At 52.4% G+C, this 23,116-nt stretch overlaps 6 protein-coding genes and 1 non-coding gene across 7 annotated transcripts; 1 reads left to right on the top strand and 6 right to left on the bottom strand.

Annotated features, from left to right (window-relative positions):
• Positions 1-214: 214 nt before the first annotated feature.
• POSPLADRAFT_1151272 (hypothetical protein) lies at positions 215-2,546 on the top strand (the record flags this gene model as incomplete). Its single annotated transcript, XM_024486513.1, has 8 exons — positions 215-424; positions 483-814; positions 870-1,206; positions 1,255-1,383; positions 1,433-1,591; positions 1,647-1,779; positions 1,833-2,137; positions 2,202-2,546. 8 exons carry the CDS (start codon positions 215-217, stop codon positions 2,544-2,546), a joined length of 1,950 nt encoding a protein of 649 aa, XP_024335824.1.
• A 267-nt stretch (positions 2,547-2,813) lies between these two features.
• On the bottom strand, positions 2,814-7,264 carry POSPLADRAFT_1067415 (hypothetical protein; the record flags this gene model as incomplete). The annotated part of the gene is made up of 18 exons (XM_024482186.1): positions 2,814-3,100; positions 3,162-3,230; positions 3,291-3,477; positions 3,542-3,611; positions 3,665-3,784; positions 3,840-3,966; positions 4,016-4,075; positions 4,127-4,157; positions 4,212-4,237; positions 4,294-4,339; positions 4,389-4,676; positions 4,735-5,380; positions 5,433-5,495; positions 5,557-5,877; positions 6,466-6,533; positions 6,648-6,894; positions 6,952-7,010; positions 7,062-7,264. 18 exons carry the CDS (start codon positions 7,262-7,264, stop codon positions 3,062-3,064), a joined length of 2,670 nt encoding a protein of 889 aa, XP_024335823.1. The 3' UTR covers positions 2,814-3,061.
• A 388-nt stretch (positions 7,265-7,652) lies between these two features.
• POSPLADRAFT_1071280 (hypothetical protein) lies at positions 7,653-11,008 on the bottom strand (the record flags this gene model as incomplete). Its single annotated transcript, XM_024482430.1, has 14 exons — positions 7,653-8,110; positions 8,163-8,177; positions 8,237-8,311; positions 8,365-8,962; positions 9,023-9,265; positions 9,349-9,630; positions 9,685-9,918; positions 9,968-10,048; positions 10,104-10,190; positions 10,243-10,363; positions 10,444-10,587; positions 10,639-10,740; positions 10,792-10,881; positions 10,935-11,008. The coding sequence occupies 14 exons, from the start codon at positions 11,006-11,008 to the stop codon at positions 7,737-7,739; spliced, it is 2,520 nt and encodes an 839-aa protein (XP_024335822.1). The 3' UTR covers positions 7,653-7,736.
• Positions 11,009-12,289: 1,281 nt separating this feature from the next.
• On the bottom strand, positions 12,290-15,855 carry POSPLADRAFT_1151639 (hypothetical protein; the record flags this gene model as incomplete). The annotated part of the gene is made up of 7 exons (XM_024486558.1): positions 12,290-12,963; positions 13,285-13,370; positions 14,269-14,393; positions 14,773-14,823; positions 14,949-15,004; positions 15,132-15,257; positions 15,630-15,855. The coding sequence occupies 7 exons, from the start codon at positions 15,853-15,855 to the stop codon at positions 12,290-12,292; spliced, it is 1,344 nt and encodes a 447-aa protein (XP_024335821.1).
• A 1,057-nt stretch (positions 15,856-16,912) lies between these two features.
• On the bottom strand, positions 16,913-17,013 carry POSPLADRAFT_t127. The gene has a single exon. It is a non-coding gene; the product is annotated as a tRNA-Ala (tRNA).
• Positions 17,014-17,019: 6 nt separating this feature from the next.
• POSPLADRAFT_1173269 (hypothetical protein) lies at positions 17,020-21,322 on the bottom strand. Its single transcript, XM_024488226.1, has 18 exons — positions 21,028-21,322; positions 20,715-20,967; positions 20,411-20,603; positions 20,217-20,348; positions 20,111-20,164; positions 19,975-20,057; positions 19,878-19,912; positions 19,732-19,829; positions 19,517-19,675; positions 19,441-19,459; positions 19,237-19,387; positions 19,129-19,186; positions 18,806-19,065; positions 18,226-18,751; positions 18,139-18,172; positions 17,943-18,086; positions 17,635-17,888; positions 17,020-17,578 (listed from the first exon to the last, which is right to left on the bottom strand). Exons 1-18 carry the CDS (start codon positions 21,308-21,310, stop codon positions 17,132-17,134), a joined length of 3,183 nt encoding a protein of 1,060 aa, XP_024335820.1. The 5' UTR covers positions 21,311-21,322; the 3' UTR covers positions 17,020-17,131.
• Positions 21,323-21,718: 396 nt separating this feature from the next.
• Positions 21,719-22,540, bottom strand: POSPLADRAFT_1067412 (hypothetical protein; the record flags this gene model as incomplete). Its single annotated transcript, XM_024482185.1, has 1 exon — positions 21,719-22,540. A coding segment is annotated over one exon (376 nt), but the record flags the coding sequence as incomplete, so codon positions are not given.
• Between the last annotated feature and the right edge of the window lie 576 nt (positions 22,541-23,116).

Genomic DNA, 23,116 nt, shown 5'->3' with positions numbered 1-23,116 from the left:
TGTGCTGTCTCACGCTGCACTCCGCATGTTGTGGCTGCATAATGCTTCCAAGTCCCCAGGACATCTCTACGCTCTGCTCGTTCTGCTTCACACCGCGAAGGTCCTGTGCGAACGTTCGTAGCTCGACGTATTCCTCAGCCTCGGGACCTTCCACACACCCAAAACCTTCCGCCCTGTGCGGTCTCTGACATAGTAGCAAGTCGTCACAGGCACCATGGATTTCAATGCCATATCGGAGAATGCTTCGAGGCTGGGGGCTCGCTTGCAAGAGACATTCTCAGAGCATACCAGGGACCTAAACCTTGCCCGGGCCTCGAGCTCGGCGTACCTGGACAATCCGGAGGAGAAGGTGAAGAACATTAAGAAACAGCTCGACTCGAATAGCGACAGGGAAAAACTGGAGGCAATGAAGCGACTCATAGCGGTACGCTTGCCATGCTGCGTCAGAATGTGTCCGCTCATCAAGTAGAATTTAAATGCAGCTCATTTCGAAAGGCCGCAATGTCTCTGAATTCTTCGCTCATGTCGTCAAGAATGTCGCGTCTCATAATCTCGAGGTCCGCAAGCTCGTCTACATCTACCTGCTCCGTTATGCGGAACAGGAGCCCGACCTCGCCCTGCTCTCTATCAACACATTTCAGAAAGACCTCTCCGACCCGAGCCCCCTCATTCGCGCCATGGCCCTCCGCGTTCTCTCGGGAATACGTGTGCCCATGATAGGCAGCATTGTTGTGCTCGCCATCAAGAAATGCGCCGCGGACATCAGTCCGTACGTGCGCAAAGCCGCAGCGCTCGCCATCCCCAAGTGCTACAGGTGCGTCTGCGCTCATGCGCCTGCTCTGGATGGTTTGGGACTTCCTTCTACACAGCTTAGACCCATCTCATCAGCCGGAGCTCATTACCATCATCTCAACACTCCTGCGTGACCGGTCGCCCCTCTCCGCGGGGAGTGTTGCTGTCGCATTCTCGGAAGTCTGTCCTACCCGCCTGGATCTATTGCACCCACACTATCGACGGCTTTGTCGGACATTGATCGACGTTGATGAATGGGGTCAGGTTGATCTACTCAACCTGCTAACGCGCTATGCTCGCACCATGTTGCCGCGACACACAGTGAGCGCGGACTCTGGTGCAGAAGAGATAGACAGCGACCTCAAGCTTGTGCTCACGTCTGCGGAGCCGTTGTTTCAGTCACAGAATCCTTCGGTAAGTGTATCTCTGCGCGCATTCACCCAGTGCTGACCGCCCTTGCAGGTCGTCCTTGCAGTTGCACGAGTCTTTTATTACCTTGGACCACCGTCAGAAGTCTCCAAGGTTGTCTGCCCACTATTACGTCTGCTACCCACAGCGCCAGAAGTAGAACGCGTCGTGCTTGCCCACTTGGTCGTTGTCTCCCGTACACTGGCGGTAAAGTCATTCCCCGCGCTCGTAGGGCACGGTACTCATTGGCATTCAGCAAGCGCTGTCTCCTTTCTACAACCGATTGCTCGTACGCGCAGATGATGTGCGACAGGTCAAGAAGGACAAAGTACGACTCCTCTGCGCAGTCATCTCAACGGATAACTACCAACCTCTGCTGCGGGAGTTTATTGTCAGTTTCCCTGCACTGTTCCCCTCCACGTGTAACTCATGGCCTCGCATGTCAGACGTACGCGGATGACACAGACGATGAACTAGTGGCAGATGCGATACGTGCTATTGGGTACTGTGCGCGCCTTATCCCGGATTCAACACAGCAATGTTTGACGGCCCTGATGTCTTTTATTCAGAGCAAATACGGTTTGCATATATCGCTCAAACTATGATCTCTTGCTTATTCTTAAATGTCCCAGATGTCGTCGTTGCCCATGCCGTCCTCGTGCTGAAATCGCTCGTGCAGATCAGGTTGCAGTCTCCCGTCTCTGCATCTATTTCTGCAAGCACTTCCACCTCCCCTCTCTCCATCATTGCTCGTCTTGCATGGCGCATCGACGAGATTCATCATCCCAAAGCGCGTGCATGCGTACTATGGCTCGTTGGGCAGTACGCCGCGGTTGAGACTCAGGAGAACGGAGCAAGCCTACATGCCGGCATCGAGGGCGTCGCGGATTGGGCCCCTGATGTTCTCCGGAAGTCAGTCAAATCATTTGCCGCCGAGGTACGGATGCCGCATAACGTGCTGCTATGCGTAACACCGTCCTGACACGGAATGTCGATCGCAGGCACCTATCGTCAAGCTGCAGATCCTGACGCTTGCCGCGAAGCTGCTCGTTTTGTGCCCGACAGACCGCACGCTTGAATTGCTGAGCCGCTATGCTTTCGCTTTAGCTCGCTATGATCTGGACTTCGACGTACGAGACCGCGCACGTATGTTGAGTTCGCTGCTGTCTGGCGTGAACGCTGCTGTCGTGCACGACGGGGAGTCGTACGAGGATCCAGGGGGTGTCACGCTGAGACGCGAGCAAGTCAGGATGATCCTGTTTGAAGGCAAGCTTGGTGTGTCAGAGCCCTCAGATTTCGGTATGTCCGGTTCAGCGGTCATTTCCCGAATTGTAGGGCTGACATGATAGCGTTAGAACATGAACGCCTGTCTTTCGGAAGCCTGGGAGCTGTGACAAGGAGGGAGTTCATTGATAGCTACCTCCCCGATTGGCTGGAGGAGGGAACAGAGTCCTCGCTGCGCGACTCTGAGGACGATGCCCCACTTGTACCAGTGCTCGCTCAGATATCCTCTCAGTCAGCAGTGCCACGCTCTATGTCATCGAGAGCGTCGCCCGTCATCCTGACGCCAACCAATGGAATTTCGCCTTCCAGCTCATTACGACAAGACGGTTCCAAGAATGACTGGTCAGATCTTGACAAATTTTATGAGGATACAAATGGCATTGAGGAGAGCGAGGAGAGCGAGGAGGAAGAGGATAGCGAAGAGGAAGTATCGACGGAAGAGGGTGAAGCCACTGAAGGCAGCGATGAGGAAGCGGACGAGAGCGCAGACGAGCGAATACACAGATGATTTACAGTAGTTGGTGCAGCGTCCGAAGTAGCTATCCCTAAATAGGCAATTGCAACCTCTTCATGGGTGTTACAGTGCGACTCCTTCAGGAATCTTGTAATACAACGGCTGGAAAGGACGGCACGGCCTTCAATTACTACATGCTTGATAATTATGGAGGACGACATACCGTGTTAAAGACGTGGTAACTATGTCCTCGCTTGCCCCCGACTTCAGGATAGTATTCTTTCGGGAACCACTGGCATTATACGAAGCCCTGTGAACGAGCAAACATAGCAGCAGAATGAAATGGACTGACATGGACCTCCGGAATCTCTTCCTTCCAAGCGCGAAGGTAGCGGGCATTATCGGAGTCGTCCTGCACGCCAGCACCGTTTTTGGGTACGACAAACTGCCCAATCTGCAATTCCGTGTCTGTGATCGTGCTTCTCGAGACGCGCGCGTATGACGTTCGGTATAAGCCTCGATAGAAGATATATTCACACCTACGCATATCGTCGATTCTTGTCAGGAATGTTACAGGAGGTGAGGTAAAACGGTAAAACATACCATCGGTCCCAGTCTTGTTCATCGATGTCATGAACACGCCCATCGGTTACCATGATCTCGTATGGAGCGGCTGTCAAAAAGAGGTGAGCAAGGACGAGCGCACTTTTATGGCTAAGGACCAACGCCTCGACGCCAGCGGCTTTGTCACCACGTATCCCAGGAAGATGACAGGATTTGGATAGCTATTTGACATAATACGAGCGAGCTCTGTCGCCTGTAGTTCACGGTCTAAGGGAGTCTCCTCTAAACAAAGCATTCTATCAGACGCAGGTGTGAGGTAATTTGCGTGCTCACACACCTTGTCCATTGTGAGAGACAACAACCGTGACCTCCGTTCCATACATGTCGAGCACGGCTTCAATAGCGGGCGCTAACTCTCCGTGAGGCGAGGGAAGGAGGTGATGCGTTGAGTTGAGAATTGGGAACTGCCACGGGCTATTAGCAGATGACACAGAAGTAAAAGGGGACTTCAACCTTAGAAAGCAGGATAGCACCCCAAGTGTGGCTATTAGGACCAGGGCCTATGTCGGCGTACTTTGTACAATCTCAGATGATTCCTAGTCATGCATGCGGGATGTTACTCACATAACCCAATTTCTCCACCATCACCCGCGTGCTATAAGTTGAATCAACTACTGTTTCATTGTGTTAGTAGCGCAATCTCGCTCACAGGTCTCTGTTTCCAAACACAGTGCGCTGGGATTAACCATGGCTAATCAATACACTCCCGGTGAGTTGAATTGTATACGTACATGTAAATCCGTCTCGAGCAGCCCCACTACGTCCAACTCCATATCCCTGGTGATGGTCACGAGTTGCCCGTCTAGCTGCTGACTGCGCGACGTACTTTATGAGATCCCTCATCCGACGCTGACTGTCTCTGCCTTCATTGTCTATGCCAAAGTGGACCGTCCATATTCCAGCACGAACGATTCTTGCATCTTGCCGGTAGGGCTTGACGACAACCGTTGGCCATCTATACATCGTCACCAAGAGAGACAGAATGGAGAGCACTGCAGCAGCGCTCAGGAACGCAAATCGAGAGCTGTACATAGAGGAAGCCAGGGGCGCCTCAGGTCGCCTGCGAGGCCATCGGAATGTTAGGGCCAAAGCCATCATCTGGGTAAGGAGTACACTTGTGATTGTATGGTTATCGCATTGGGCCAGTGTCATTGGGTACGGCTGTAACTCACAGGTGCATACGCTCCCGGAAGTACTCTCCTCCCGGAACGAACGCGTAGGCCACGGTGAAGACATTGACGACGACGAAGACAGATACAACAAACCACGCTACGAATAGTGTTCTTGCTATTTTGCTTGTTGCTGTTGCCTTGCGTAGAATCAACGGTGTCACAGACATGAGGAAGACAGCGAAGTTCAGCCCGCCAGCATATCCGCGCCAGTTCTTGTAGGCGCACATGTAGTACGCAGAAGCACCACCATAAGCAAGCCAGAGCGGATGGAGCAAGACATCTGATGCATCAAGACCGAAATAGTCAAGAAGAAGAGGAAGGCAAAGACCGATAGCCTGAGCAATGTGCGTGAGGGAGCCGTGTAGGTGCGGAACAGGGCCCTGCACAGGATAGCCCGTCCAGCTCCATGCGATCAAAGTTGCCGGGTCTGCGAGGAGACAGTGCAAGGTGAAGATAAGCGAGCCCAGAGACAGGGCTCCGCCGAGCCAGGTGCCTTCGGTAGAGTGTGTGTCGTGTTTCTTCTGTCTCTCCGTCTGCATAACCGCTGGAATAGGTTCACGAGTGGCATAGTTGTAGATGGCTAGACAAGCGAGCACGATCCCCGTCTTGTTGTAACCACCCGATTGCTCATTGACGATTGGCCATACTGTCGAGCAGTCTTCAATGTCATGCAGAGAAAGTAGTATCGAAATTGTTACCTGGAACGTTCGAGTGGTTGGCATGCTTCGCAATGGAAGACAGCAGGAAACCGAGACAGAACACTCGAAGAATTGTTATCCGTCAACGGCAAGCAAAACCCGCAAAGATGTGGGAAGGACTCACTGATTCCGTTATAGCTAGCTTCCCCGCTCGTCCAATCGACAGCGATACCAATATTCGCCGCTGCTACAGCGAATGCGACCACACACAACCGTTGCAGAGGTGAAGACAAGACATATGCCGCCAGCCCTGTCAGAGAAAGCACATGTAAGATTGTCCTGCCCGATCGAGTGCGGCACCACTCCGAGAATGGTGAGATTCCGAGGAGTATGGGAGACACCGTAGACAGAAGCGACAGCTCTTGGCCAGCGATCTCTAGCGCCCACACAGAGAAATAGAACAGCGAGGGAGTCAGTGAGGTGAGAATTGACCAATAGATGAACGCTACAGAACACAGTCAGACGTGGGGGAAATATCGTGCCGTTGTTTGAGCACATACACAGGTACAGGTCGGCCAAGAAGTCAACAACAGGTCTCATTGCAGTCGCAATTGATCGCAGCATGAAGGTCCGGGCTGGTTGTGATGCACCCGCCTTCGACCTATGGGCCTCGGGCGCAGCCTTCTCTGCCAAGTGTGAAGAAATTGAAGCTGATGTAGATTCGACCGTGCGATGTGACGTCTTAGCGAGCATAGACGTGACAGCACTATTGCATTCGTTAACATGTTTCAGTCATCACAACGGACATAGATCTACATTTCGTCCTCTGCCGGCATCTTCCTACTGAGTGATTGACCGACGGCAAGCTAGACGGTATAACGAGTCAATGATGCCAATGAGTGAGCGAGAGAACGATAGACCTCACCTGGAGGTCCGCGGCCCTCAGATCGCACTCAATTGCGGAGTCGAATAAAATGTCGAAGAGGACCACTAGCCATTCAAATATACTGTATTTGGAATACGCTGCAGCATGGGGTAGAGCACGAATCGTCTGTCTGTGTGGTATATGAAGCGACGTGCTTGTTGGACTAACCTCCGGGAATCCTTTTTGCCTTGTGCTGGTAGAAGAAATAACCCATAGGAATCAAAGACCCCCAGAACCTGAAATTCGATCAGTTTGGGAATTGCAAACATGCTCTTGATACTCACAAGGCTACGGTGGTTTTCCTTGCTCTGAAAGTGAGCTTAAGTCACCACAACTATATAGGGGCCTACCTAATTCTTCGCGCGAGCGGGTCTCTAGCCCGACGAGCCATCGTACCCCACATCCACGGAATATTGAGTACAATGTAGCTGATCATCAATATGTCGTGTGCGTCATGGTCGTCTGTCGATGTGATGTACACCCAGCCACCGCATGAGAGAGTTCGCAGTATACCGCAGAGCATAACGAAACCAGGAAGACTGCTGCTCGAACTACGATATAAGTAGTATTGCAGTAGAACAATCGCAAGGCGTGGCCCTTATTCATTCCGTGAGCATCTCTCTTAGAGTGCACTTGAACCTGCTCTATGCTTACCGGAGTTCAATGCAATCAAGATTTGGAAAATGTTCCGCTCCGGATACCAGTCGCCGATGCTTCACGGCCAGCACTTGAGCAGCTGTCAATATGGACAGATAGAGACTTACGTTGCGGAGACCGATGGGATCCATTCGTCAGGCCACCCCGCAATTCCATTCTTCACAATTCGCTTATAATGTAGGGCGCACCCCATGAGGAAAGCGGTGGCGAATGCTGAAACCGCTAAGATTGTATGCGCTCGGGCGATGTACCATGCAGGGAACGCCAATTGACTTGGGCGTGCCATTTGGCCCCGAGATGGGACAGACATTGTTGAGGTAAAAAGTTGTACTAGTATCGAGACGAGATTTAGTGCAACCTCAAGTCTGGCATTCATAGCTACTTACCAATTGAATTACAAGAGTGGGGCGAAGTGCGAGTACAAATATGCGTACAGAGCACACATACAGCAGGTATGACACAGGGCAGACTATACAACTGCCAATACTACTGCAGTGAACGTGGCTGTAGAATTGCCGTCGAAGGCGGAGTTAGGGACGCTAACAGACGCTAACCTGTGCTGCAAGTTCAACGCGTCCCGAGCGCGTCCGAGACGCGCGCCCACAGCTGGGCTTGACACGTGCATACCGCTACAGCGTCTGTACCCCATTTGGAACCGCTATGGAACCGCTATGGAACCGCTAATTGCATTAAAAACACAAGCAAGACTGTAATCCAGATCCAACGAGGATATACATAAGGAAAGATCACTGGACATACAACACAGAAACACGGCGCCCCACTCAACTTCTCCAGTACTGCGCCCAGTCATGCATCCGGTCCAACACAACAGTGAAGGGCGATATATCGTTCAGCAGCTTCTCGAAATGCTCGATTGCCTGCTCTTCTGTCATGTCCAAGCAGAACTTGCCTAACACCTGCTCATGCACATCGCGATGCTTGATGTGAGGGATGTTCGCATCGACCATCAGCGTGACCAAGTTCAGTATGAGATTGGCACTCTTGCGCAGGATGGTGAACGCAGTGAAGCAGAAGTTCTTGAAGCGCGTGTAGTGGACCGACTGCACGCCGCCCATCGCGTCAACCATCTCTTTGCAGACCTTGACAGGAGGCGCGAGGGGCTTCGGGTCTCGCCCAAGGATATAACCAAAGTCAACTACGAGCGCAAAGTTAGTCGATCTCCGCAAACATCCCGCAGCACGACACACCATGGAAGAAGTGCCCTGCGGAAAGAAATTGTTCAGATCATGACGTCAATGTAGAAAATGCCAAGGCGACCAACCATCGGGAGCTAGCAAAAGGTTATCTAGATGGCGATCTCCGACACCCAGCAGGTACGTCACGACGCAATAGCCAGCTGTGATACTGTGAGCTTCTTCATCATAAAGAGGCACATAACAGCGCACTCACCACAGCTCTTCACGAATGTGTCAATCACACCCGGCTCAACGCCGAACGTGCCCACGCTCCCTTCATCAGGATAGTGTGCGCGTAGATAGTTCAGCAGCGTGCCATATTCGCTTACGATCGCCGCGATCGTCTTGCTCGGAATGAACTGCGCCATGCCTTGTGACGGGCCCGTCGCAAGTACGTCGTACGGGCTTAGCTTCAAGTCCAGATTCTCTTTCCTCAGCAGGCGGTCCATGAGGGTAAATAACTGTATCACGAGCTGGTCCTGCCGCATATCGTCCCCATCCTTGAAGATGAGTGGGTACTCGCCGCCGTCTGCGCACTGAAAGTAGAGCAGCATCGGAAACATGTTCGACTTGAACACGCTTGACTTCTCGGCGACAATGCCCGTCACCTGTACTCGCGCGTTCAGCGGTAGGGGCAGCGGCGGCATCGACGCGAGGTTGTTCTTCGAGTCTGCGAGGAATGCACGCAACTTCTCGATCTTCTTCGGCCGTGGATCCTTCGACGTCCGCAAGTCTCTGGCACGCTTTGCGAGTGTTTCGACAAGTTCTCCCTGGCGACGCATAAGATCTCGGCGCTCGACGCCACCCTCCGACTAGTGCGAGCGTATATTAGAAGGCTGATCCATTGAGCAGAAAGCGAGGTGGACATGTACCTCGAGAAGCTTGCTCATAAACTTGAATACTACCCTCCCATACATCTTGGCGATAATCTGGTCTTCCATGGCAATTTCAACCATGAGGTACCAATGGAATCTATTGCCCAATATCGTATTGCGCACAGCGCGCACAATGAGAAAGTCGGCGAGACCGCTGTCGTCGTACGATATAGCGCTGGATGTCGACCGTGACGAGCGCTGGTCGCTCGCAACGCTCTCGAATTTAAGTGCTTGGACCAACTGGAGGAGGTAGAGTAACAGCTCCTGCATTCCCAGATTGAGTGGACCATCGCGAGGGACATGAGGATATGAAGATCACTCACATCATCATCCGCCCTGTTAAGCTGTTTCACTGCAAATGCCCTCACACGCGAGTCAACGGTACTGGGACCAAGCAGCTCCAGCGCATCATCAGTGTCAATCTCTGTCCACTGTGGTAGCAACTCCTCCACAGCCTGCTTAACCTCTGAAGGATCCCGCCAGGTCACGGACTTGAGGAACTTGGTGAGTCCGCGCCTGTCCCTTGTAAGATAGAAACGGAACTTCCAGATAAGATCCTTTTCTTCCGATGTCAGTGGCTGACTCGGCGCATAGTTTAGGATTTCCTACAACGAGGAGCCATCAACTGAGGTCCATAGCACACGGTGGAAGCGACTTACAGACAACTCGTCTCTAATCTTGGCGTTAGGCTTCAGCTCTCTGTCATAAGGACTGCTCCGGTGGCTGCGGACGAGACGACGGTGTTTGTCCTCGACTGGGTTCTCACGTGCAACATCTGGGTCGACCACCTGCCACAATCCGGCATCAGTAGCAAAGCTTGCTGGCTGCACAACGAGGGCAGGCGTCGCAGGCTGAGGCAGTACTGCTGACGTGGACGCTACATTCGACGCCTCCTAAGATGATGATTAGTGAGCAGTGAATCCTGCATATCAGTTGACGTACTGGTTCGCTGAAAATCACAGGGAAGTCGAAGCGAGGGAGGTCAATGTACAGGAATAAATTCTCCGACTTCTCCGTCTCCGCCTACACCCTCACTGTATGAGTACTGCAATATCATGTTAAAGACACACAAACGCACTGCGTGTATCTCCGCCATCTTTCGAAATGCCATGGAATCCAACCAGTCAGACTTGGGCATGTCTCCCCGCTCGTACTTTTTGACTAACTATCCACAAGTGAGTGGATCGCGCCCGATGTGGTTCAATAGTATCCCATACCTTCTCCAGTCTGCCCATCTCATCCTTGGTGTCGACCTTGCTCGGTGTGGTCGTCTCAATTGAGCCATCTGCTTCGCGGTCGGGCCAGAGCAATAAGCGATGTTTGCCGCGTCGCAGACTCCTGTAGAAATGGAACGTAGAGGAATCAGCAGAGGAATCAGCATTCCCCAATGTTGCCGGCATGAGATGAGCACGGTGTACCATTTCTTCCCAAACAGCCGGAATGTGGATCCTCCAACAGGGATAGCAGACCTCGGCCCGGCTATATCCCATACGGTGAAGGTGACTTGTGCATTCAAAGGCAGATCACAGTAGCGTATCGGCAACGTTATCCACTCATTCCATCTAAGGATCATGTTAATAGGCCCCCCAATCAGGCGCGGTCAAGAAACGTACGTATAGTCCTTCTTGAACGCCTTATGTGATGTCCTGAAGGGAATCGTGAGAGGCTTGTTATCCGCCACGAGTTGACATGTAACATAGAGGTCTGAGAGTTCCCTTCACCTGCGTCATTCAGGACGGGTCAATGACCAGAGGCTGGGAACTCACGGAGATTGCTGGACACCATGGAAGCGCAACTCGGGTTTCTCCAGGAGCTCCGTGTAAGTGTGCGCTTTTCGGGTACCCTCTAGCTGTGATCTGGTGCGTTCTCATGAGGATGCATTGTGATTAACGCGAAAGACATTACGGACATACGAAATGTGACAGGCAGTTTCAGGTCACTCAACTTCGCGAAAGTGAAGTCGTCGCGATTGTCCTTGTCCATATCTACTGGAGCAGGAATTCTGCTCTCGGTGTTTCGCTAATGGACTGGGTGGTCACAGAAGAGATATTCCAGTGTATCAATGCTTGCCGCTCGGGATTCGGATTTGGTGGCGGTAAGATGGCAAGGCGAGCTACCAAGCGCCTACTGTCTATTTCTGGCAAGTGACGTATTCATCTTTCTTGCTCTAATTCGATTCACATCTCCAGAGAACCTGTGTGTGTAATGCTTAGATCGCAGTTGTTACTTTATGTTAATTCATAAGCAAAATACATCAAGCTATCCAGAGAGAATGTTGTGTATTATATATGTGGTAGATAATTACTCGCGATGTTGGCGAGCAGTGTTACACACCTGGCGCAATGGTTACTACATACGATATAACCTTATAGATTCCTACGGCAGCCTCTGTCCGGCCTGCTACGCGTTGGCAAGGCCTACTGTTGGTTGGTTAGTATATAAGTTGCCGGAGAGTGTGGTTTGTTGTCAATAGGGCCTGCTGTGGAAAATGGTATCTTCAAGGCTTGACTAACTTCAGGCTGTCTTTCTTCTCGTATGATACGTTGCATCTGCCAGTCAATTGTACTCCTCAGACGGAGCTGGAAACTCCGCTGACGCAGTGGGCCCAGAGGCAGTCCTTAGCGGGCGGTACACCGTCGATACACGACACCGACAGGCGATCAGGAAGTCCGACTCCTCATCGACTGACAAGTTGTAATGGAGACTAGCGAGTACAGTTTTTTACAATAGTGGTTCCGGGTTCTTCAAGCCTCGTTCTCTCAGGTATATGGGACGGGCCCCGGGGGTGTACGTTGGTGACGACCCGAACTGCGGTGCGCTCTGCGTTTGTGGCCGCAATTGCTTGATGTATCGGTGAGAGGCAGCTTCCAAGTTGGTTAGCGCAAGGAACCGAACCGGAGAGAAGGCCAGAAGCTTCAAGCCCTGGGTTTGGTCTCCGGCGCTCAAGCCCGGCGCACGGTTCAAAGCACCCCACGACATCGGCTGCGACTCACCTAGAGATGGACCGGAAACGCAGACGAGGTCTACGGCCAACATCTATGATTTGAACTGGCCTGGGAAGGCAGTGTTCTCATAAATGAACAATGCTGATCGGCATCCAGCTTCGTGTAGTCTATTCGACCCTGTCAAGGACTACAGCAGCATGTGCATATTACAAGCACTTTTATATGGAAGCCGACTGCACGGCGACATGAACGAGGGACTGCACCTCTGTCCGACTTCCCATGACGCTAGCTATGGATCACCTGGACATGATCGGTTGACTCATGGGTCGTCGAGCAGCCAATCGAGTCCTGCATGTTCCAAAGCCCACACGCGAACCGCGGTGAAGGTCAGAAGGTGTCGCTCTGCCTCCGCCCATGCTGTATTTCCGCTGCCCTCGACCTGGCAGTCTATGCTTTTGAGGTGTGGAAAGAGATCTGATAGGAATGCCGCCATCTTGACTGGTTCGCCTGCAACGGACGAGGGGCCTGTCCTCAAACGGGTGATGAGGCTGTTGGAAGAACCACCTCCGGGGCGTGCGTCCACGGAGACCTGAGTATTTGATGCGTCAATGTCCAGTATGACGTCTTCGAGGTCAGGGCAATTTTGAACCAGGGACACAAGACCCTGGAGGGTGACGGCGGGCACGAAGGGCCTTGGCTTGCTTCTGATGTGGAGGAAAGAGAGAACCCGCAGGCGCGGCCAGGCGAGCGCCATCGACATCATATCATCGTCGTTGACTGCGATATTATATCTGCTGTCGATGGAGAGAGTTTCCAGATTATGAAAAGCGTAAAGCGGCTGCAACGCGGTGGAGGGCAAAACCTCTGTCGAATCAGAATGCAGAATGGCTATATTGATGTTGACGAGGAGCAAATGGGAGCACTGATCTTGGAGGGTCTGGCAGAAGTCACCAAGGTCCACGGGACACGAATTTCCACGAGCTGTGATGTTGACTGTTCGCAAATTTGGGTACTTGACTGCCAACAGAAGAACAGCGGAAGATCGTGTGGAGATTGTCCATGTACGTAAATGCTTGACGGAAGAGGACACATCTGACGGGACATCCGAGGACTGAATGAGCGTCTCGCCCTTGCGGGCGTTTTGGCTATTCTCCAAGGACAGCGAGGATAGTTGTGGCAATGATGACAACTCCACGAACGATTTGAAGGAGAGAGGCATATCAGATACACAGCTGAACATTTCTAGACATTTCAGGCCTGAGAATGTTTGGGTGGCGAATGGGAGGCATGTCGTCGTGTTGAGTTTGCTTCTACCTTCCAGCGAAAACCCCGAAATTTCTAGACCACGGAGATGAGGCGCAAGGATGGGAAGGTGAGCAAGGATCAACTCTGAAGTACGCCTGTCAGAGGCATGTATATGTAGTCTGAGATGAGTTAATTTAGGCCCAAGAAACATCGGCATAAACTGGACGTTAATAATATGTCGGTGGTCTGAGCAGTCAAGTTTTCTTAAGTTGGGAAATAAGGGATAGGACGACCCGAAGAGACGAAATATTTCCAAGACTTGACTGGATACACCCAAAGGGTGCTTTTGTTCGACGTTTTCAGCCCATAGATAAGGTGATTGCGTCCCAAAGGTTAGCACACGGACTCGCTGAGCGTAGAACTTGAACCGATCCCAATCCTCCGGATACAGTTGTCTTCTAAAAATCTATCTCACGAGGGTGAGCTACCTCGCGTATGCCAGATGTAAAGAAGACGCACCAAAGTGCGCACCCTTAAATCGTGAAATTTCTGTTCCCACATGAAGTCCCAGAGGTCTGCAGGCATGCATTTGATCAGATTGTCCAGGCCAACCTGGAAGGACCAGAGTTCGTCGAGAGACAGCATGCTGAGTAATTTGCACGTCCTTGCGAGTGCTGCGAGGCTGTGCGTGTCTCGCTTGGGAGAATCCCATAGAGGAATATAGGAGACAATGAGCGATGCGATCTCATCGACATATAGAGCAGGATGCATTGCTGCTCGATGTCAGCCAGTGTGGTAAAGCCAGCTACCCACTGGCAGGCGCCGGTCAGGCGTCATCCGCCAAATCGGGAAACTGACATTTCATTCTTTTCCTAGCTCTACCTATTCATAGTGTTTCTGGAGAGAAATAATCCTCAAAAAGACCCCAAGAACCTCCACACGATTGCACCCTCCTGACCGCATAAGTTAGAACAGCAAGCTGCAACGCGTCAACATCCAGGTTAGAGCGGTGATGCTTCTGGCTACCCTCTCCTCTACCACACTTTTAAATACATATCCAGCAAACGCGAAGATGCATGCAGCGAGAGAGCGGCCGTCTCTCTCGCTGCGTACGCCTCCTCATCATGAACCCCCTCCTTGCACCGCTCCACCAACAAAGCAAGACCCTCACAAACATACTATACGAGGAGGGACTTGCATGTGCCCACGCCAGGGATAGAGATGTTTACCGTCAAGTAATGTAAATACCCTCGCCTCGCGAAAACTGCTAGGTACCAAAAACCATAACAAGGGGAGAGCATTTTCCAAGAACGATTCCCTACCTGTGGAAACGACCGGACTTTGGGTACAGCGATGCCCTGGTGTTGCGACGGTCAGCGAATACGTAGCAAGGAGGAAGGCGCAGATACTTATCTCCACCTGGACGCTGCCCATCAGTGTCCCCGACACTGATGAACAGCGCACACTCCCCTCGCCACACGCAAATGAAGAGGACGTATGCAGCGGGAGGGCCGGCCGTCCCTCACGCTGCACAAGCCCCTCTCACCCGCAACTCACCCTAGCCCGATCTCCCCGCAAACGACGAGCCCTCGTAAATACAGATGACGTCTAACTATCGAAGAGAGATATCAGCAGAGTGGTGTACACGTAATTTACCGGACAAAAAGAAGCCGAAAAAGAGGGATGTGCAACTCAACCTGTTTCAAACGGAGCCGTTAGCGCAGATCAATGACCGCAACGACAGCATGGACATCACCCTCCGCCAGAGTGACAGGACCGGACTTGCAGTCTAGTAGCAGACAAAAGATAGGCATGATCAGCGAGCACGCGCACGAAGAGCAAGGAGTACATTGGCACACAAAGAAAATCGCCCAGGTCATAAGAGGGTCATGGCTTCCTCCTCACCGAACGCGTACCTGAGCAAGATCCATCCTGGTGGTCGTCCTGGGTGTTGCAAGCGCGCGCACATCCTCTTCGCCCATCGGTCGGCCAGTCTGTCTCAAAAGAGAGGTAGAGGACGGTCAGCGCGAATGTAACGTGTGCTGCAGGGTAGTGAGGAAAGGTAAACGTCGTCCCGAGGAACGGCGTAGTAGGCGGAGAAGAATCGAATGAGCCTGAGAGAGATGTTTTTGTGGTTTTTAGTTTTGCGCTTTTTTTGGATTGGGTTTTCTGTAAGAGAAAAAGAAAAAAGGCAACAGGAAAAAAGAAAACTGGGCGCAACGAGAGGATCATTCCCAGGTAGTGAGCAGCTTGCCACACAGGCCCTAGAAACCTGAGGACGCCCTGCGCTCCCGAGTCCCCTCCCTATGTAGCGCAGCAGCCGCGTCCGTCAGACGGGCGCAGACGCACATCATCGGCAGACTGAACAGATGCCCGAACGCTTTAGAGGAACCAGCGATGAGTGATCTGCCGACGGCGGCGGGCGACATTGAGCGGAATGAGTTCGCAGCCGACATCGAATGACCCGCTCAGCCGGGGCTTCTCCGCGGGCTCCTGGAGGAGGTCGAGGCTGCGGTGGGTGACGTCGTGGCACTGCTGGGCAACGCTAAGCGGGATGAGCGCAGGCTGCTGCAGACCCTTTGCGGAGCGGCCGTAAGGCTTGAGGCTCGCAGGGGAGGCACAGAGCGTGTAGGAGGACATGGTTAGGTGTATGGGTGTGTGCGTGTGCGTGGGACGCGGGGGATGGTATGTGTGCGGGAGAGAGATGCGGTGAGGAGAGATTGGTGTGAGGCGGCTCTTGTGCACTTCTTTCACAGTGTTTCAGACCAGCCTTAAGATGCTGACTGCTAGCTTGCAGTGGAGACATTGTGAAGAAGTCTAGTGGAACCTCGCTGCTGGACTGATAAACCAGACCAGCAGCGAGGATGTTCTCCACTAGACTGTTTCGTAATGTCTCTATCAGCGGGTCAATCAGAGTACCATGCTCGAAACAAAGGTTCTGGACTCATCTCAAGCAGTAACCGCTGCGGTACCGGAATTGAGTGATTCAGCACTGAGGCATAACATACGCTGTCTTGCAAGACAATGCAGTTGAGGAGGATGGGGCATGCTCAATTCAAGTCTCAGTCGAACGGCATATTATTTGGACTCAGCCCAGAGTTGGAAAGAGTGCATTCCTGCCGGTCCTGTAGCGATTGCGACCAAGCTCCACCTCAGATGTATTCCAAGCGCTCACTAGTGACAGCTCAGACTCACATGGTATGGCGAAATACAAAGTATCTTCTAAAGTAGAAAGGCTGGAAAGAGCGGTGTAGCCTACAAGCAAGCACTCGGTGACTGGCGACTTCCTCCGCCTTTGCCAGCTGGTGGTGGTGTCACCATGAGCATCCGTCTTCTGTCGTGTCTCACAACTTTTTGTGCGAGGATAACAGGGCTGCCATTGTGATGGTGGATATCGCTCCGGGTGAAGAAATCACCAAATCGAGTCACGGTCGAGAGCGAGAGCGAAGACGCGGGCGCTTCGCATGACATACTTTGCGAGCAGATGTCGGTATTTGTGTTCTATTGTACTTTCTCTTGCTCTGAACACCTTTGACGGCCCTTATATACAGTGTGTACGGTCTTTCTTTCCTCCTCCCTTGTTTTGCGGGCTTACGAAGACGGTGCAAACAGCGAGACGAGGGTGCATCTGTTTTGAGAAGGTACCTTGCTATTTATGGACTTGTTGTACTTGATTGGACTGCTACGAATAATAAAATGGACATTCAGGGGATTGAACCCTGGACCTCACGCAAATACGCCTACACGTGCTATTACGTGACCTGCGAAGCGAGCGCGCTACCACTGTGCCAAATGCCCATATATGGATTTGTCGCTACAATTTAATTCGATTGTTATTCCCAAGTATGGGGTTATCAGGTCAAATGGGCGATCACATAGTTGGTTAAGTTTAAATGTGCCGACGCATCCAAACGCCTTACCACAATCCTGCCTTCTTCCAACTCGCGATCCATCTGTGAACATTCTCTGGCGTCAGTTGACGTAGGGATGGGTCCGACAAGGTAGGAGATGCGGCGACTGCTTCAGTCGTAGCTAAGGATGGGAAACCCATTGCTTCACTGGCAGCTGACCCTGGCACAAGACGCTGGAAAAAGGGCAGTAATTTCAGAGCCCTCAATTCTCGAAGTAGCTCTAGCTCTTCTCTCTCCCCCTTGGCCATCTGCTGAGATTGGGTGGCCAGCAGCGATAACCAGTCTTGGTATGGCACCAGTTTGATGTCCAAGGACACGGAGATTGCATCCGCTAGAATGTTCCAGGAACACGGACGTGGATGGACGAGATTGACCACTCTGACCGTGGCGGGACCCTTAATGTAATCGACGATTGCATTCGCGGCTATTTCCGGCTGTATCCAGCTCACCACCTATACACGTATATATCAGGTTCATCACACAATCACACATAGTCGCAGATACGCACACCATCATCAATAGGGAATACGCCCAGTTTTTTGCTGCTTTGAACCATTGACGGGAACCATTCGTTCACGTTCCAGGCACCGTCTGCACCGCCACAGATCTGGCCAACACGCACGATCAGAGCATTCAGTTGCGTCTCCTCGCCAGCGGCCAACAGCATCGCCTCTGATACCCATTTGGATTCCGTGTAGCCTGAGCTCACTGCGACGTCTGGCTCGATCAGTGCTTCAGACTGCACTTCGTTTCTTTGAACATCTAAAAGGGCGTGAGAGCTCGAGAATCAACAACAGGGTATTATTTAAAGCTCACTCTGGTACACGCCAATTGAGCTCAAGAAGATGAGTCGCGCCGGTTTATGTTGATGTGTTGTTAGCGACAAGTCGATGAGACTGCGCAAGCCCTTGATATTGCTCTCGAATGAGCTGAGACTGAGATTGAAGTCGACCCTCCAGGCTTGCAAGAGGAGGTTAGTGTATTTTGGGCGTTGACTGAAAATACGGCTCACCGTTATGAACAATGTGTGTCACGACTTGACGCAGCTGTTGTAAGGTTAGCCAATAGCTGGAAATATTGTTCACAGTGAGAAGCATACCTTTTCATAAGTCTCTTCCGGTAGACCAAGCCTAGCCGCTGTGAGGTCGCCCTCGAGTAAGACTACCTTTTCATCCTCAAGAATACTTGCACTCAGTCCTCGCTGGAGTAGTGCTTGTTCCTGTCTTGTGCGTAGAGGTGTCTTGTCCCTAGACGTTCGATTCAAGGCGAAGATCCGCGAAACGCTATGCCTATTGGCAAGGCGAGCCAAGATATGGCATCCCAAGCTTCCAGTTGTGCCAGTGACCAGAAGTACATCACCGGCCGTATGGCCATTATGATCATCTGCTCTGTGCAGCGGGAAATGTTTGTTATAACGAGCAAGCATGGCGCGCATAGCATCAACACGTCCAGCCTGAGATGTCTCTGTGCCGTCCTTACCACATGCGAGGTCTGAGATGAACGAGGCGAGGCGTAGCACCGAAGGGTTGTCGTACACGAGGTTGTCGGCGGTCCTTCGTGTGTCAGTCTCAACAGAATCATGCAGTGCTCGTAGCAGAGAGTTTCGAATCCATGTGGCTTGCAAACTGTAATATTATGTGATTACAGTCATCAATAGGTTTGGAAAGGCTTGCACTGACCTATCGCAACCGTGCTCGAAGAGATCGTCGTCGTCGTTGACGGTTTGCCTGAGTACTTTATTCACGACGGCGCGTACGAAATCGGTGGTAGAGACGACATCCCATTGTGCTGGTGGAGGAATGTTTGACTGCGTGCTCTCTTCCACCTTGTCGTACACTGCATTGATTTCGTCTTCATAGTCAGCAATGACTGCCTGCCTGCGAGCCGTACTCTTCGCGGTGTACGTGAATGGTTTCGATGGCTTGGCGACTATGATCATCTACATAAAGCACCCGTCAACATTAGTTTGCGTAGCGGTAAAAGCAGAGTGGTCACAACGCACCTCCTTGAACAACCTCGAATGCTGCGGCGCATATGCGTTCATCCTCTCCACTGTTGGCCTACAGAAAGAGATCATTAGCTGCCTGATAATCATATGCAAGGTACTCGCCAAATTTTGTTCCTGAATTCAGCCAGCTTCACTTCATCTGAAGGATCGAATCTGTACTCTGACTTTGGATCCACCAGAATACCTGCTTGGAAGCGACCGCGACCGAACATCACTGAGGATAGCACATGGGGGTCTTGATTGAGCATGCTCTCTGGTGGTCTTCGTCAGCCTTATATCACAGATGGCAAACACTGAACGGCGGACCTAATGGGCCCGGATTAGTCTAGAAGGAAAATATAAGTAACCTGCAAATAGAGTCATAAGAGTATCTACAATAAACCTTCTCTCCCGTATTGTGCATGATCTGATCATCAGTACGACCGAAGATCTTCCAATACCCTGGCTTCGTCGGGTGTGGAGCGAAAAGATCGGAGGTTGCGTATGCTGGGACGCCATCAACTTGAGTATTGATGACGCTCAGTGTGCAGAAGTGATTCAACTGTCATGTTTTCGTCTACAATCACACTAGCAGAAGACGTCGCGAGAAAAGCATACCACCATGACAAACTCGTATGTATTGTTGCCATATGGAACCATATGTGACTTGACGTTGTTGGGAATCCGAAAGTATTCCCAATCGTAGCCGACCTTGTCTGAACTAGTTGTCAGCTAATGATCCCGCGGACGATGATTGTACCTGCCAGGCAAGATCGGGCTCATGATCCCGCCTTCCGTGCTAATGACAAGCGAGTTGGTTAGTGTACAGGTGAATGTGGACATGTGCCGTCGGATACAGACCATCCATAGAGAATGAAGATAGAAACACCTTGCGATGTCATGTAGTCTCCGGCCTCTTTGTTGAGGGGCCCACCACCAAACAGCTGATGTCCGGCAGTCAATCATCTATCAGCTTGTTGTGATCCGTGAAACTCACCACACCCGTGCGGCTAGCCAACCATTTAACATACTCAGGCTTTTGGGCCCATGCCTGTAGTATCTTCAGACACCGATATCCGTAAGCATCCGCCGGCGGCACATACCTCAATGATGGATGGGACACAGAAAATGACATCGCTGTCAGTTGCCTTCGCCGCCTTGAACAGCCCGTCGGGTGTCGGCATGGGCGCTGGGGTCTTCGGTTCGAATGCGCTGACGATCAGTCCACATGACGGCTTCGGTGATAGACACCTTACTTCAGTGATATCTACAGTAAATTAGGGAACACGATCCTCACCGCCCAATAAAGCTGCAGGACACCCATTCCATGATACATGGGCATAGTGTGTAGAGACCAGACAACACCCGTGAGATCACGTTCTCCAAACCATGGGATCAGGGCCATCTCGGCAAAACGCCCCTGGGTCCAGAAAATAGGCTTTGGGAAAGCTGTGGAGCCTATCGGTCCTAGTGAGATATCGATAAACTGTCTCCTCAAGGAGAGAAAAGTACCTGACGAATGTAAGATCAGGCAGAGCGTCTCCGACCCACGGTTGATGTATGGAGCGTCGTCAAGCGTAACGGACGGATCAGTGGGTGACAAGAATAAATCTTCATATAGAGGCATCGGCGTCAGGTTAGGCTTAGGCGTTGAGGGATATTGCGACTCCAGTATATTCAGGGCAGCACTCGATAGGTCGCGCATGGCTTGCTCCTGCCCTACAAGGATATGCTTCACTCCAACCTTTTGGATCAGATGCGCCACCGCGGTAGGAGAGTTTCGAGGAGAAATCGGGAAAACGACGCAATGTGCCCGCATCACACTGACCGCAGTAACGAAGTAAGGGATTGTGTCTGCCGTATCGTAGGGGTTCAGCGGTCTTGGGAAAATCATGCATATAAACAGTCACGTACCGGAATGCGACAATATCGCTACGATAGGTCTTTCATCGCGCTCTACTTCGGAATGGGTTCGCTGTGTGATCAGTTTAGCACCGACACGGACAGCATGCGCCACCTCTGGCCAGTAGATTGTTTTAGTGATGCCATCCTCTCTGGCGAATTTGAAGACAGGGTGCTCCGGCGAATGCTCTGCGTGCCAGTCATATATCTCTGGCAGGGCGAGGGATCCGTCTAAGGGCGGTACACGAAAGGTACGGCTCGAGAGGGCTTGAGTTTGCGGAGGCGGACGAAGCATATCCACTGTAGGAGGGGTCGCGTAGACCGATACTTAGGGGCGACACACCGGGAGCACCCTTGCTTATATGCGCAGCGAGATCCATTCGGTCGGACTCGACCGCAGTCCCCATCTGATGCGAGCGTCGGCGATCTGATTAAGGTCGGGAAACACGAGAATACGCATCACCGCATGGCGCTGAGGGGTCATATTGATAGGACAAGATTTGCGCACTGCTCAAACTTGATGATTCGGCGGGATCGCCGGGGCAGCAGGGCGCGGTTAGCCGTCACGTGGAACGCGTTGCACGCATTGACGCGTCTGTCGCGTTACGCGTAGGCGCGCCTTTGACTCGTATCTTGAATTGACGAGTCAGAATCATTATTCCCAGATGCCTCCGAAAACTCTACACAGATGCAGACATCGTGAGAATGAGAGAAACCAATATATTAAGCATTGTACAGCGGGCAGAGCTAGAAATAACGGGAGCGGTGAACACGAGACCGACGAAGCACAGCTACCGAACTCGATACAGCAGATTATCATGTCACAATCAAGTATGGATAGCGTACACACAGCAAAGCAAGAAAACAAACGCAAAGATATCAGCAGGATATATCATCGACGGGAGAAATGGCTGAGCAGGGCATCTTACAAGAGAATCTATATACATCAGGAAAGCGGAAGAATCAGCGAGAAAGCGTGGAGACAGAGGTGAGTTATAGATAGACACGAGGCGGAGAGCAGTGAGCAATCGAAAGCAAGATATAGAGCAAGTGAGATGTGTCGTGAGAGTTCGTTACATTGAGTTTTGCATTGTTTGAGGCTTTGGTGAGTAGGGTCAGGAGACGTTTAGGCATGAACATCGCATGATGCTAGAGGTTAGCTGCCCCGGCATGCGCATAATGGGCTGCATGGTGCCCTCTACACTCACTCCTGGGACGAGCCGGAGGAGGAGTCGCTGCTGCGCCTGACGCCCTGCCCAGGAGTGCGTTCAAACTGCTGCATAGCGCCCACCTCAGCACCGCGCCGCTCAGGACCCATACTGCTGCCGCTCGAGTTGGACCGCGATCCCTGCGCGATGGACATGCCCATCTGCGCGTAGCGCATGTCCACGGCCTCCGAGGCAGCAGCCATCGAGCGGGTGACGCGCCCCGCGGGCATGTTGACGCCCATCGCGGTGTCCATGGGCATGAACGACGCAGACCCGGAAGATGGATCAGTCTGAGGAGGCGCCGGGCCCCACGCAGGCTGCCCCAGCCTCGGGGTGGGGACCGCAGGGCCGGCCGCGGATACGAAGCTCGACTGCCAGACGGGAAGCGAGGGCTGGCCGAACGAAGGTTGTCCGAACGCGGGTTGTCCAAACGAGGGTTGTCCAAACGACGGCTGACCAAACGAGGGCTGCGGGAGCGCGGTGGGCTGCCTGATAGTGCCAGCGGCGCTCGACACCGTGTTCTGGGGGACCATCTGCGGAATGGCTATCGAGGCAGGCGTTCTGCCAGAGCTACGAGCACGGGTCGTCACCTGGGACGGTCCTGGGGCCGGGGTATAGGGAGAGTCCCCGCGTCTAGCGTTGCTCCGAGCAGACCTGGGTCTGGCGCGACCTTCTCCGACGACGTGACCTGGGTTTCTGAGGGCGGGATCGATGTTGGAATCATCAAAGCCCATGATGGGGGTGGAGGCCTGGGTAGTGGCACCTGACGTCGAGGAGCGGGAATGCGTCGTCGTAGGGGCAGAATCGTTGTCGCTTGAACTGTCATCTTCCTGACGCGAAGAAGAAGCTTCCTTTTCCTTACGCTTAGCCAGTTCTGCCTTGGTGGGCCTCTT

This window comes from Postia placenta (genome assembly GCF_002117355.1).
Source record: "Postia placenta MAD-698-R-SB12 unplaced genomic scaffold POSPLAscaffold_13, whole genome shotgun sequence".
Classification (NCBI taxonomy): Eukaryota; Fungi; Basidiomycota; class Agaricomycetes; order Polyporales; family Adustoporiaceae; genus Rhodonia; species Rhodonia placenta.
Note: the sequence above shows the minus strand (reverse complement) of the source record. Positions and strands in the feature narration are given on the sequence as shown.

Bases quoted from the DNA above. Each gene is read 5' to 3' on its own strand.
- POSPLADRAFT_1173269 (XM_024488226.1), bottom strand. From the start codon at position 21,310: ATGCTTCGTCCGCCTCCGCAAACTCAAGCCCTCTCGAGCCGTACCTTT. The intron at 20,165-20,216 runs GTATGTGCCGCC...AAGATACTACAG, and splicing joins GTGTCCCATCCATCATTGAG to GCATGGGCCCAAAAGCCTGA. The intron at 19,676-19,731 runs GTATGCTTTTCT...AAAACATGACAG, and splicing joins CATACGAGTTTGTCATGGTG to TTGAATCACTTCTGCACACT.